General features: G+C 42.1%; 2 protein-coding genes across 4 annotated transcripts; both read right to left on the bottom strand.

Moving 5' to 3' along the window:
• Positions 1–797: 797 nt before the first annotated feature.
• Positions 798–2,037, bottom strand: LOC111592023 (L-galactose dehydrogenase). Its single transcript, XM_023304016.2, has 2 exons — positions 1,046–2,037; positions 798–903 (listed from the first exon to the last, which is right to left on the bottom strand). The coding sequence occupies exons 1-2, from the start codon at positions 2,011–2,013 to the stop codon at positions 843–845; spliced, it is 1,029 nt and encodes a 342-aa protein (XP_023159784.1). The 5' UTR covers positions 2,014–2,037; the 3' UTR covers positions 798–842.
• Positions 2,038–2,447: 410 nt separating this feature from the next.
• On the bottom strand, positions 2,448–11,348 carry LOC111592009 (transforming growth factor-beta-induced protein ig-h3). Of its 3 annotated transcripts, XM_023303995.2 has the most exons (10): positions 11,300–11,348; positions 10,740–10,836; positions 10,264–10,344; positions 6,917–7,053; positions 6,698–6,839; positions 4,809–5,000; positions 4,464–4,749; positions 3,927–4,398; positions 3,184–3,866; positions 2,448–3,112 (listed from the first exon to the last, which is right to left on the bottom strand). In XM_023303995.2, the coding sequence occupies exons 2-10, from the start codon at positions 10,808–10,810 to the stop codon at positions 2,624–2,626; spliced, it is 2,553 nt and encodes an 850-aa protein (XP_023159763.2). In that variant the 5' UTR covers positions 10,811–10,836; positions 11,300–11,348; the 3' UTR covers positions 2,448–2,623. The 3 variants fall into 3 exon arrangements, with proteins under 3 accessions (XP_023159763.2, XP_023159764.2, XP_023159762.2); XM_023303996.2 differs by lacking the exon at positions 10,264–10,344; XM_023303994.2 differs by lacking the exon at positions 10,264–10,344 and having other exon boundaries at positions 6,917–7,263.
• Positions 11,349–12,427: the final 1,079 nt, after the last annotated feature.

Genomic DNA, 12,427 nt, shown 5'->3' on the forward strand with positions numbered 1-12,427 from the left:
GTGAGAAAGAGATATATAGAGATAGATGAGGAGTAAGTGTTTGACAGAGACAGAGAGAGAGAGAGAGAGAGACAATGCAGAGAAAGAGGAAAGGGAGAGAGATAGTGATAGAGAGCGAATTAGAGAGAGTGAAGTAAATAGAAGAAGAGCAAAAGAGATATAGAGAGAAAGCCATCGAGAGAGCGAGAGAGAGAAATAAAGATAGGGAGAAATATATGAAGGAAATACAAATAGAAGATTTATACAGGCTGTGATTAAGATTTTTATACAACCAATGCAACTTAATATTAATTATTCCTTAACCAAACCATAAAAGGGTATATTCAGCCCTACAATAATAAAATATATTCTTTCTTTTTTTAATTCACAACCTATTTGCATGGTATACACATGAATAGGTATGGTCATATTTATGTACATATTCATACACTGCATTTGCATAAATTCATGAATCCGCGAATATAAACAATGCGCGAGCACGTTGCACCACCCATTTGCCACCATCGCCATCAATTAAAATAAGAACACAGGAGTACAGGGTATAGAATTTCTCCGTCGATATAGTACTTTGTGATAGTAATATAAACGCACATATAACAGTTAAATATAGAAAATATATATGCATGTATTTTTATAGACGCTGGCAGGTAAATGAATTAGACAGCGACTGAACTTGAGCTGATATTGAAGCATCTCAAATACATATATAAATAAATGAATCTACTTTCAGCTAGCTCAATATATATTCAAATTTATAAATTCAATTAAAACATACATTAAAATCATATTATTTGCTAGATTAAAATTGTTATTAAAGCTTTTGCTGCATTTGCATGACGGACTCATTTGAAGTCGCTGATCGTCGACAGCGTTGATCCCCAGCTGTAGGACTTTTTGAAAACACTGCAAGAGATGTGAGAGAAAATCGGATAGTTCCACTTTAGTTGGTCTGCAAACCGGTTAACATAGGCCAAGTTCGAGTGGCTCTGACGCAATGCTAACACCAAATCCGAATTGCACAATTTCGTAAAACGAGTTTACTTACTTTTCCCGCAGATACTGCAGCACTTCCTGCTCGGCGGAGCTCAAGCCGTTGAACACCGCATCCAGGTTGATCTGCAGCAGACGACGATTGGGTATGCCGATCAGGAAGGTCGCTGCGCCCTCTAGCTGCATGGAGTAATACATGGCCAGTTTGCCCAGTTCGACGCCACGCTGCTTGCAAATCTCGGCGGCATGGCGACCCACTTGCTGCAGCTCCTGGCTGCCGGGATGCCACGCCTGTGGGCCGGCATTGGAGAGCAGGCCAAGTGCGTGTGCTGCGGCACAGATGACGCCCACATTCAGCTCCCTGAATGCCTTCATGTGGCGCAACAGAGTGTTGTCCAGGAGCGTATAGCGAGCGTAAGAGAGGACTATATTAACGCGCCCCTTCGCACGCTCTGCGCACTCCTTAAGGACATCCACATCGTAGCCAGTGATGCCAATAAATCGTGCTTTGCCAGCTTTCACGTACTCTTCTAGTACTGGAATCGTCTCCTTTAGCACAATGTCCAGACTGGGGGCCGCATCCACGTCGTGAACCTGTAATACATCCACGTAATCCAAGCCGAGTAGACCCAAGCTCTTTTTGACACTCTCCCGTGTTTTGGCTGCTGTAAAGTCGAACATGCGCTCGGGATCTAGTTCGTACCGGCCCACCTTGGTGGCAACGTAGTACGCTTCCCTAGGGACATCCATCAGCGCCTTGCCCAGCACCTGCTCCGACTGCCCCTGGCCATAAAATGGCGCTGTGTCGATATAGTTGATGCCCGACTTAATAGCTTCTTGCACGGTTCTGATGCCCTCCTCTTCGTCAAATTTTTTATCAAAGAGCGCACTCAAAGTGGCCCCGCCTAGTGCAAGTACCGATACTCTTAAATTGGTGCCGCCCAACTTGCGGTATTCCATGCGGCGAACCAGCTCCTCATTGTGGAAGCCCTTCACGAAGGTAACTGGAAGTGTTCCCGACATCGCTGAAGTCTAAATTGAACTGAGCCTTCCACTGCACTGATTGGAATATTTATAGACGCATTCACATGCAGCTCACACACACACACACACACACGCATGTCCATTGCATGCCCGATAACATAGATCAGAGAGTGTGAGTGAGCTTTTGCTAAACGGAAGCTTTTCTAAGTACCGGTGCATATTTCAGTTAAGCTCAAGTGGTTTAGAACTCTGCGAGCAGGGAAAGCTGAGCTCTTATCATCTCTTAAAGCTCTCTTTTTGTCTCTTAAATCGAAAAAAAACTCTTTACCTTTTTGACTTATAGACAGCTGTTTAATAAAAATATATAATAATGTTAACTGCTGACCGGGAAGACTGATGTATTAAAACTCCTTCAGCATTCATTCTAAAATTCAAGATGAGATGACAAAAATGTAGCTAAGTGAATATTTGTGTTTTAATATTAATGTATTTTATTTATCAGAAAGACAACTAACTGCAGTTATACTTTGCATAATGTGAGTTTTCCATCATTGATAAAACTTTATAAAATAATATAAATATATTTAGATGCATATGTGTATTAGACAAGGTAGAGATACACACTCAGAGACATTTAGCACAATCGACCTTAGAAGAATACATCGAAGTCGCCATGGGGCTGATAGCTGTGTGTTAGCTGTGGTCGATGATGCTGCGGCGGCGGTGGTCGGGGCACAATGATGTCGTTAATCTCGTGCAGGATTCCATTGGTGGCGATCAGATCGCATTTTGTAACTCCGGCATTTTCGATCTTGGGACGGCGGTCACGAGTGATGCGCAGATGCTGGCCCGAAATAGATTCGATCGAGCGTACAAATGGCCAGTTGGTGGGTATGATGCCAGCACAGCAGACAACATCGTTGACAATGTGCGTCTTGACCTGAGCTTCGAGTTCGGCCTGGCTCTGGGCAGGCTTGCTCTCGCTGGACACGCTGAACTCTTCGAACACATCATTCTTGGGCACAAGAAGCGTGAAACTATCCGATTCATTGGCCAACATTTGGGTCAGATTGGCCTTGCGCACCAGCTCCAGGAACTTGCTGTAGTTGGGATTAGCTTCCAGCGCATTGAGCAGATTCTAAGTGGAAGAGCAGAGCAAATGTAGTAGATAAAGCACAGATCAAATCGTTGTCACATCTTTAATCTTACGTTCTTGGGTGGTGTCAGGGCGCGATCCAGCTGGTGCAGCACAGAGCCGCAGCTCTCGTCATCAAAGTGCACCAGGCGGGCACAGTTCACGGTAGCACGGTTCATGACGTCCGAGAAGAGGGCATGTGTTGAGTAGAGATTGAGGCGAACATTTGTGCCCGCTACCGTTGGCAATAGGCTCTCCGAGAGATCACAGGTCTTAATCATGGGCTGGACGACGTGATAGTTGACGAACTCAGTCAAAGCTTTGTTGTTCTTCAGTGACTCGGGCTGCTCTGCCAAAATGCGTGCCCATTCCGAGTTCTGCAAGGCCTTGTCGGTGGGCGCAAAGACTGTGATGTTGTCCAAATCGTCGAAGTTGTTGTCAAGGCCAGAGGCCTCCAGCAGACGCTTGAAGATCGTTACGTTCTTCTGCGACATCAAAGTAGTCATTGGCAGCGCCGACTCGGTTGGCAGAATGGTGTCGATGACATGGAGCACTCCATTGGTGCCCATTATATCGGCGTCTAGAATCTTGGCGGCATTATTAATGTAGATGGCCGGCTGCTCTGTTTGATTCAGGGCACTGCGCGTGCGGTTGAGCAGCAGTGGCTCGCCCAGCAGATTGTAGGTGGTTGTCTTGGCACCTGGCAGCGTGGCCAACGAGCAGAAGGTCAGGTCCAGAATATGGTTCTTCAGTATGTCTATGATAAGATATATTAGTTAAAGCGATTCGAATCCAGGACTCAATCCTTGCTACTTACTGGAGGCGCAGCCACGTCCCTCCTTCAGGGCTCGTCGAAAATGTGGCTCCAGCTTATCGAAGGCAGCATCCGTGGGCACAAAGATGGTGACGGGCTTATCAGCCTCCAGCAGAGCGCTGACATTGGTCTTCTCCAGCACGGTGCGCATGATAGACATGTCCGAGCGCTCACGTATTAGATCCATTACATTCTTGGTCAGAGGCTTCAGCACGCCTCTCAGTGTGTGCACCAGGGCCTGCTCGGAGAGCTTGTCGTGCTTCTCAATGGGCACACAGTTGGCGGCATAGCGATAGGGCTCCAGGCCAAGTGCTGGCGGCAGCTGATAGCTATTGATGCGTATCTTCTGGCCGGGCAGTTCACTCTGCAGCAGCTTATCGTTCGGCACATCCTCGAGCTCCACGTCGCCCAGCACGGAGTGCAGCTTGTAAATTGACGACATTTGGGAACCCTCTGGCTTGGAGTCATCCACGTTCTGAATGTCATTGCGGGATATTGCTTTAGTGGGCATTTGATTCGTGGCTATTAATGACTACTCACGTTCTCTTGCTGATGCTGGCTGCGGTATTCCTGGAAAGCGGCATCGTTGGGTATGAAGAGCGTCATTTTCTTGCCTTGGCCGTTGGACAGCATATTGCCCAACTCGCCGGCACTCTTGGCGCTCTCAATGAACTGCTGGGCTCCCATGTCGGCGGCAGTGGCTTCGATGTCTTTGATCTCAATCTTCTCGCAGGGAACCGTGAAGTCCGCGTTGCGGGGACGTCCATAGCCATAGCAGCACTGGCGAGTCAGAGTCACCATCTTCTTCTTTCCATTTTGATTGACGCTGCACATGAGGAAATGAATGCATTAAAAATAAAGTTGACGCAACGCTGCCCCACTTACATCTTGGTGCAGACGTGCTTGTTGGGTTTCTCGGCACAGGAGTTCACGCTGAATTGGAACTGGCCAAACAGTGGCGAACGGATCACGCTGCTGGTACCATCACGTTCTTGACCAAAGCTGTCCACTGTTTCATCACCGTCAGTTTCCGTGGTCGCACCGTCATTTTCCTCCTTCTCGGTGCACACGTTGGGTCTGCAGGTGAGCGTATTGCGGGTATATACAAAAATCAAATCAAATTAGTTGCGAAGCTGAGAGATGGCAAAGCTAAGTGCAGACATTACATAACCAGAAACAATACGCATTATAGCTGCCTTTCTTCTACAATTTGGAGTAGCCATATATGCTCTACTACCTGTAGCTTAACTTGGCCAAATTATATAATACATAGCAGAGCTGTATCATGTATATAGCTTAATAATATTACGCTGTTTGAGTGATCTTCACACACTATAGAAAAGTTGTTAAGCAAATATAAATTGATATGTTTATATATGTACATCTAGATACGAGTCTGTTCTTAAGTTATTGCCTCATCATGTTATAGATACTTGCAATGTATTTGCCAACACTTGCTAATGCCTTTGGCAAATTTCTAACTAGCAAATCAAAAGTCAATGCACTCCCAGGCACTATCTAGATAAATGTATATAAATACATGCATATTCATATATATAAATATATATATATAATATACATCTATTTATTTATGTATAGGTGCATGTGTAGCTGTGAGACCTGTACAGCTATCACCCAATATGCGCACCCCACTATCTGCTCATCAGTGCGAGAGCACTGATGATTGTTTACTTTATGGATTCGCATATATAGAGACACGTTTGTTCACATGGTTATATGGTTAGGGGCTACTATACATATGTATCTGATGTGTAGAATTAACAGCTTAACAGCTTTGCCTGCCTTCAATTCAATTATGTGTATGTGTGCGCCACAAAGCCGGCCATTGTCGGCCATTGGGGGCATGGTGTTCGAAATTTCTCGGTCTGCCTAAGAGTATACATATCAATATAGATTTATATATATATATATTTATATATATATATATATGTTTATGTGCTTTTATAAAGCGACAATTTTTCAATTGCTGCGTCTGACTTTCGTTCTCAGTTCAACAAAAACAAATGCACCCAGCACCAGTTGATTTCACAATTTTGCTTGAATAACAATTTAGAAAACTGCAAACGACATCTGTAAAGATTGCATTATATATAACTATATATACCAGTTGGTTCATTCACGTTGCATATAGTATAAGCAATTTAGCAGTTAATGTAGAAATCGGTCGCAGCAGGTGCTCAAGTCTGCTGGGCTGTATTGAAAGTGAATGTTCGATCGTTGATCATACGCTGATCAGCCAGCAGTCGAAGAGGCTCTAATGCGAGAGAGACATTACAAATCAAAATTATATTTAATAGCTCTGGTGAACTTGACTTTGCGCTTGCTTAATTACCAAATGTCAAGATCGTCGGAATCAGCCGTGCGCAGCGATTAGGAAAGAACCGCGCCAAGTGACCATATCAAATGCTAAGTATCTACTATATATAAGAATTGTGCGCAATAGAACTGAAAGATCTGGAAAGAGTATTGTGCGAGAGCTTGATTCAATTGACTTTGACACTGAACTGGCGCACGTTAAGCTCACACAAGTAAAATATTCCAGCTGACTAGAATCAATGCTAATTCTCACCTAAATCGCCAAGAATAAGTGCTGCATCAGCATTTGTAATTGGCCAAAAAAAGCCTTTGCATAGCTTAAATAAAAAATACTTTAGAGCCCTTGTGATTAAATAATGCCAAGCATCATATATATCTTAAAGGCAGATCGGAAATGATTTTAAGCTAAAGAGTTTCGTCTTCTGCGAACTACTCACCCCTTCCACCAAGGCTCCTGAGTGTTACCAAAGCCGAAGCCGCCAAAAGAGTTGAAGAACTCATTGCCAAAGAATGGGAATGATTGCTGAAAGAAGACGGCTGGATTGGGAGAGTTCACGTCCGTGGTGATGGCATCAACATCTATTGAGAGAGAGAGAGAGGGAGCGAGTTGTTGAGTTTGTCTTAGACAGGCTTTTCATGTACTGATCCTGACTTACTGAACGGCTTCGATTGCACGGCCTGTGCTGGGACAGCGGCTGCAGCTGCGGCCGCATCCTGACGTGCTTGCTGCAGCGACTGCTGCTCCAGTGGCACGAAGTCTGTTTCGCTGAGGCCATCGCTTCCGTAGCTGCTACTGTAGAGTGGCAACAGTGGCGTATTAAGTAAGGCTTGGGGGCGTGGCTGCTGAGCCGCTAGCGGGGCTGGCGGGGGCGCTGCCCAGACGCTGGCCACACGCTGTGACGGCTGAGCATGCAGTGGTTCTAGCGGTGCGAGTGGTGCAAATGGAATGGGCGCAAACAGCGTGCGATGCAGCGGTAATGGTCGTGTTAAATGTTGCATTAAGCTGTAGAGGAGTTGCGCAGTGGGAGTGGAGTGTATTTTTTATTGGTTTCATTAGTGCGTGTTGGTATGTTTCTGCTTTGTATGTATGTGTGTGTGTGTGTGTGTGTGTGTGTTTGTGGTGTGTGTGTCTTGTGCCGTTTCATGCAAATTCCACGCCAGATCTTAACTATCCCTAAAGCGGATCCCCACCATAATTCATATGCCTCCCATTGTTTCGCACATAAAAGAAGCCCCGGCCCGGCTCGACATTCTCTCTACACATACCGTCTATATATATATATATATATATTATATAGTATACGGCCTGATCGTGCCCATTGTTTAGCAATTGTTTTGCGCAGCATTTCTGTGCGCCGCATACTAATTGCCTGCCTCCATTAGCTGCCCAGCTAATACTATACAAATCAAATGAAAATTACTTTTAAACAAAGTTGCATAAATTCCCAAAAAAGAAGCAAAACAACACAAAACATTAACAACAATGTGCTGCACTCTGGTGTCATTAATCAAACAGGATTTATGTCTTTCGATTTTATGTGTGCGAAAATTAATTCAACACCAATAACTAAAATATATTTATATGTAGCGCAAACTCCATCGCATGAGTCACTCGCACGCTTCGCGCAAACAAATATCAGCCCGCTTTCTATTGACAAAACAATAACAGTCGCTTTTTAACTGACTTTTCCTATATACAACTCGCAGTTGGCACCCACTTGTAGATATATATATATATATATTTGAGTGTCTGTAAGATTTTCGGGACCTTTTTTGTTGATCGAGCTCATTAAAAATGCGCCACACGGAAGTTAATTAAAAATAAAAGACATTATAAGAGCAAATAAATTTATATATATATATATATATATAGACGTATATATATAGACTTTTTTTGGCAAACATAACACATTTTTTATGGCTGACATGCTCAGTTAGCGGCAAGTTAGTACTGACATCTGAATTATATATATATTCTATATATATTTTATGACATCTTTATCAGAGATGAGTCATGACTCAAGGGCTTAAAGCACATCGAATTGTGTTTACGCAGAAGTTGTTTATATATAAAATACATATGTATATACGTTGAGCATATCACGAACTGGCATTTGCGAAGACGATACCTGACTTGATCTCAACTTGGAGCCGTTGGCATTTCGGCGCTCATACAGAGAAGGTTACATGGAAACTCTGAGCTGGCCATAAGCCTAGTTTTGGGAGAAACTCCAGGCATAGTGGCTGGCAACTGCTTTGCAAGTCTCTTGGACTTGCAGCTCAAAAAAAGAGAAATTTTGTAAATATGATTTACTGTGAACTTAGCTAAATTATGTGAAAATACAGACTTACGAGCCACATAAAATAATAATAATAATAATAATAATAAATTTTAATATTGAATTTCAGAGATTTGCCCATTTAAAAAAAATTTGAAAAAAACTTTGAAAATGTTTCAAAAAAAAGTATTAGTAAATCAAGCTTAATTATATATTATATATGAACTGTAAATTAACATTAATGTAAGCTAATAGAATTAGGTCTTCGACTGATGAGCTCTAATCGCGTTTTAATCTGCCATGTCGAAAGGCTCTAGACAATTGGGAAAGTTTGTTAAGGTTATAATTAAGTCAAGAAAGTTCTGGAAATTTCCAATGTATAACGAATGCATAACATAAAGACTGCGAGCTGTAAATAAAGGCAGGACCTGGTAAATTAAATAAAATGCCGTCTTGACTACCAAAGCGAAAGTCGTTGGCCACAGTCGCTGGGCAAAGGCGACTGGTTGCAGTGCCACTGTGATTCGATTAAGGTTCTGCCACGGAGGAGAACCAAACGAGTTAAGCACACTGAGGTGGGTAGGGGCAGGTTTCTGGTTGACCCAGTTCATAGGTCTTTAAAGCTCGCGACAGAGCATTAAATTTGAGGCGTTACCTGCTCCCAAAATTGCATCTAATGAGGTGTCAAGAGTTAATTCACGCCATGTCAAATCCAATTTTCCCGCAGCCCACACAACAAAAATCGTGTCAACATTAATGACAGCATTTCGAGCAACTTATCCAGCTAAATAGCCAAAGGGGTCTACAGCTGGGTTTTAAGGTTGCTCGCTGCAGTCAGCCATGTGTAAACGAGCCCCAACATGCAACCAACGATCATCTGTCAAATGCCGCGACTGCATTTGCATCTGCAACTGCAACTGCATCTTTCGCGGATGCCCTAAAGTCGATGACCCACTTTGCTTGGACATTGTTCTCATCTGCGAGGCTGCAGTTGCTGCTCTTCTTCTTCTTCTCACTATTCGCTGCTTGCACAATGCCTTTCGCAAAAACTTGAACTGCAGGGTTAAATGATCTTTGCGGCGATTTTGTGTGCCAATTTTCGATCTTGATTCTCTGCGCTTATCGCCTGCGCTGAACAATCTCTTTTAAGTCTGTAATTGGACATTGTCATCTGAGTTGGGAAAGTGACTTGAAGAAATTGTCAACAGATCAGAACATATAGTTGGCCCTCGTATATTCAGTCTGGTGCGACATCTTACTTAGGGGATTTTTCGTTTTTCTTTTTGTGGTTTAAGTTATAAATTTAGGTCAAAATTTGACTTTCTTTGCGTGCTTTTTGCTTTTGTGTAAAATATATATATTTTTATTTTTGTTTCGTTTTGTATTCTTTTGCGGTTAAGCCATGTTTGTTGGGCTCACTTTATTTGCAATAATGTTAACACGTTTTATTTATCAAGTCAACATCGTAAATGGTGAAATTTCGCCAAGGCAAACCAAAAGAGTGCTAGAACAAACGCCATAAACGTCTAAACTCTCAATTAGAGTGGCTATTAAGGTTTGTCAATGGGCACAAGCTCATAAAACAAAAGTTCAAGTTGACAGATTAATATTTGAACAGAACGGAGTATGGCTGGGACTATGAGGTGCCCGGTGGTTTCGTATTTGTTTTGGGAAGAGGTTGCTAAATGCTGGGAGTGTACATAGAGGGCATGTGAGTAGTTCACCTGTAGGAGCCTGATGAACTGTCGCCATCTTCAATGGAAATTGAATGCGAAATCGAATTCGATATCGAATTCAAGTAATCACTGGAAAAAAGGCATGCATTATAATAGTTCGAAAGTTTCCAAATCAGCTAGTTTATGTTCTACGTTAGATACATAAATTTTGTTTTTGTTAAATTACATTTAATGAGAGGACAAATAGATATGTGTGCAAAATGGGAACAGTTACCAAATGATTTCAGCCAAATCTAACAATAATGTGAGCCTGATTTGCTTATCTTTTTTATAATTATTTTTTATGATGATGTCGAGCCACCCATTTTTACCACAATAAATTGACAGTAATAAAAAAAACTCATAAACTACATAAGATATGCATGAACTACGGAATGCAAAATGCCAATTACACAAAAACCACACAAGCATAAATTAATATTTTATGTTTTTCAATTTTTATTTTTATTTTCATTTTTACTTACTCGCTGTAAAATGGCGTAGCTTGTACGGAGCAGACCAGGACCAGGCATGCCCAGAGTCTCAGCATCTTCATGTTGTCAATAATCACCGTAACTGAAGCTAAAATCAAACAAAAAACAAACAGAAAGTTGTTGGTACAAAGAAATGCACGAAAATTTCACTGATTCGGATCGAACAGCTGTCTGGCTGGATGTCGAGATGAGTAGCGACGAAATCCAAACCGAAAATACTGGTTTTTCCATGCCAAACGGCACTCGTCTTCGACTGGGTTGAAGAAAATGTAGGTGAATGTGGACAGTTAGTTGTTTGGAAATACGACAAGAAGAAAAAAATTTTCCACTGTCTCTAGACGTTAATTACAACGTCAATAGTTGGATTTAATTACTCTCCAACGATTTTGGATGTTATTGTCTTGCAAAATTGACACACATAACATTATCATCCAAGCAAGTCGAAGTTTATGCTTGCTCAGCTACATGAAAATTGTTTTCAAGTCCTCTTCACTCCCGTGCTAAGGTACACACACATACACACGCACACACACACACTCACGAATACTAACAAATTAGCGTAGCGTACGATGCACACGATGTTTAAGCGGCAGTCGAAAAGTAACTGGCTTAGAACTCGCTCTGTTGTGCTATTTATAAGCTGTGATCGCTACCGCCGCAAGCGCTGAGAGCGGCCGGCTTGAGCTTTACCTCTCTCCCTCTCTTCCTCTCTCTCTCTTTACATGCCGCTCTCACGAAGTTCTCTCTTTGCTGGGCCAGAGAACTTTTTGCTGCGCAGGCACCATTAAATGCAAAATTCGTGTAATAATTGTGAAAGTGCCCGACAGATTGCTGATAACTGTTTACACTGCACAACATAAATTGCCGCGCTCAATAGTTTCGGTTTCAATCACAATGACCGAGGTCAACTGTTACGGTCCCACGCAAGAAAAACACATATTCAGACGCACTACCTGAACATCTCTGTGGTTATCCTATTCAAATGCGCAGTTGTGTGTCGATTGTACAATAAACTCATTTACTTTCAGTTGCCTTATTAAAAGTCCGTTCGTACAGTATTTGAATCGTGTTTTGTTTGTATGTAAAATTTGTACACATATATATTTAGGTACCTATAATTCTGTAAGCCATTATTGTTTTTCGATTACCTGTTCTCAGAATTATGAGATGATTGTTTGCTGTTTTATTTTTAAAGCAAACCCATTTTGAAGACGGAATTTCAGCGCGTAATCAGCTTAGTTAATTTGCTCGCTTGCAGTCGCTGCTCTTGCCTTATCCAAAAAAAATAACAAGTTTCAATTTGCTTACATTTGAGAATCTCACACTTGTAGTGCAAGATGTCTGTAGTTGCTATCACCTAGTCGAACAACAGAGCACTTTTGTAGGTTGTCAGCTAAATAGGCGTGCGCGATCATTGTTTATTGTTTGTTAGTTATTGCTGATAACGTTGTGCTTCCCATTTGAGATTTTTTTTTAGCTCTGCTATAGGTTCGATGAGGCTGACGGCAGCTGTGCTCAGGCCAGATGTAGCCATATATTTTGCATATGTCATGGGGGAGAAGTTCTTGAGAACTTTCCACAGATTTCGATCTTTTGATTTATGTTAAAAACACATTTGTTGAATTGTTAATAATAGTTTTTATTTATATACCAATATTTACAATAATCAATTAGACATT

Source organism: Drosophila hydei, unplaced genomic scaffold (assembly GCF_003285905.1).
Source record: "Drosophila hydei strain 15085-1641.00,03,60 unplaced genomic scaffold, DhydRS2 tig00008137-arrow-arrow-pilon, whole genome shotgun sequence".
NCBI lineage: Eukaryota > Metazoa > Arthropoda > Insecta > Diptera > Drosophilidae > Drosophila > Drosophila hydei.

Bases quoted from the DNA above. Each gene is read 5' to 3' on its own strand.
- LOC111592009 (XM_023303994.2), bottom strand. From the start codon at position 10,810: ATGAAGATGCTGAGACTCTGGGCATGCCTGGTCCTGGTCTGCTCCGTA. The intron at 5,001-6,697 runs GTGAGTAGTTCG...GCTCACCTGCAG, and splicing joins CAGGAGCCTTGGTGGAAGGG to ACCCAACGTGTGCACCGAGA. The intron at 4,750-4,808 runs GTAAGTGGGGCA...CCTCATGTGCAG, and splicing joins AAGCACGTCTGCACCAAGAT to CGTCAATCAAAATGGAAAGA.
- LOC111592023 (XM_023304016.2), bottom strand. From the start codon at position 2,013: ATGTCGGGAACACTTCCAGTTACCTTCGTGAAGGGCTTCCACAATGAG. The intron at 904-1,045 runs GTAAGTAAACTC...CATCTCTTGCAG, and splicing joins CTGCAGTATCTGCGGGAAAA to TGTTTTCAAAAAGTCCTACA.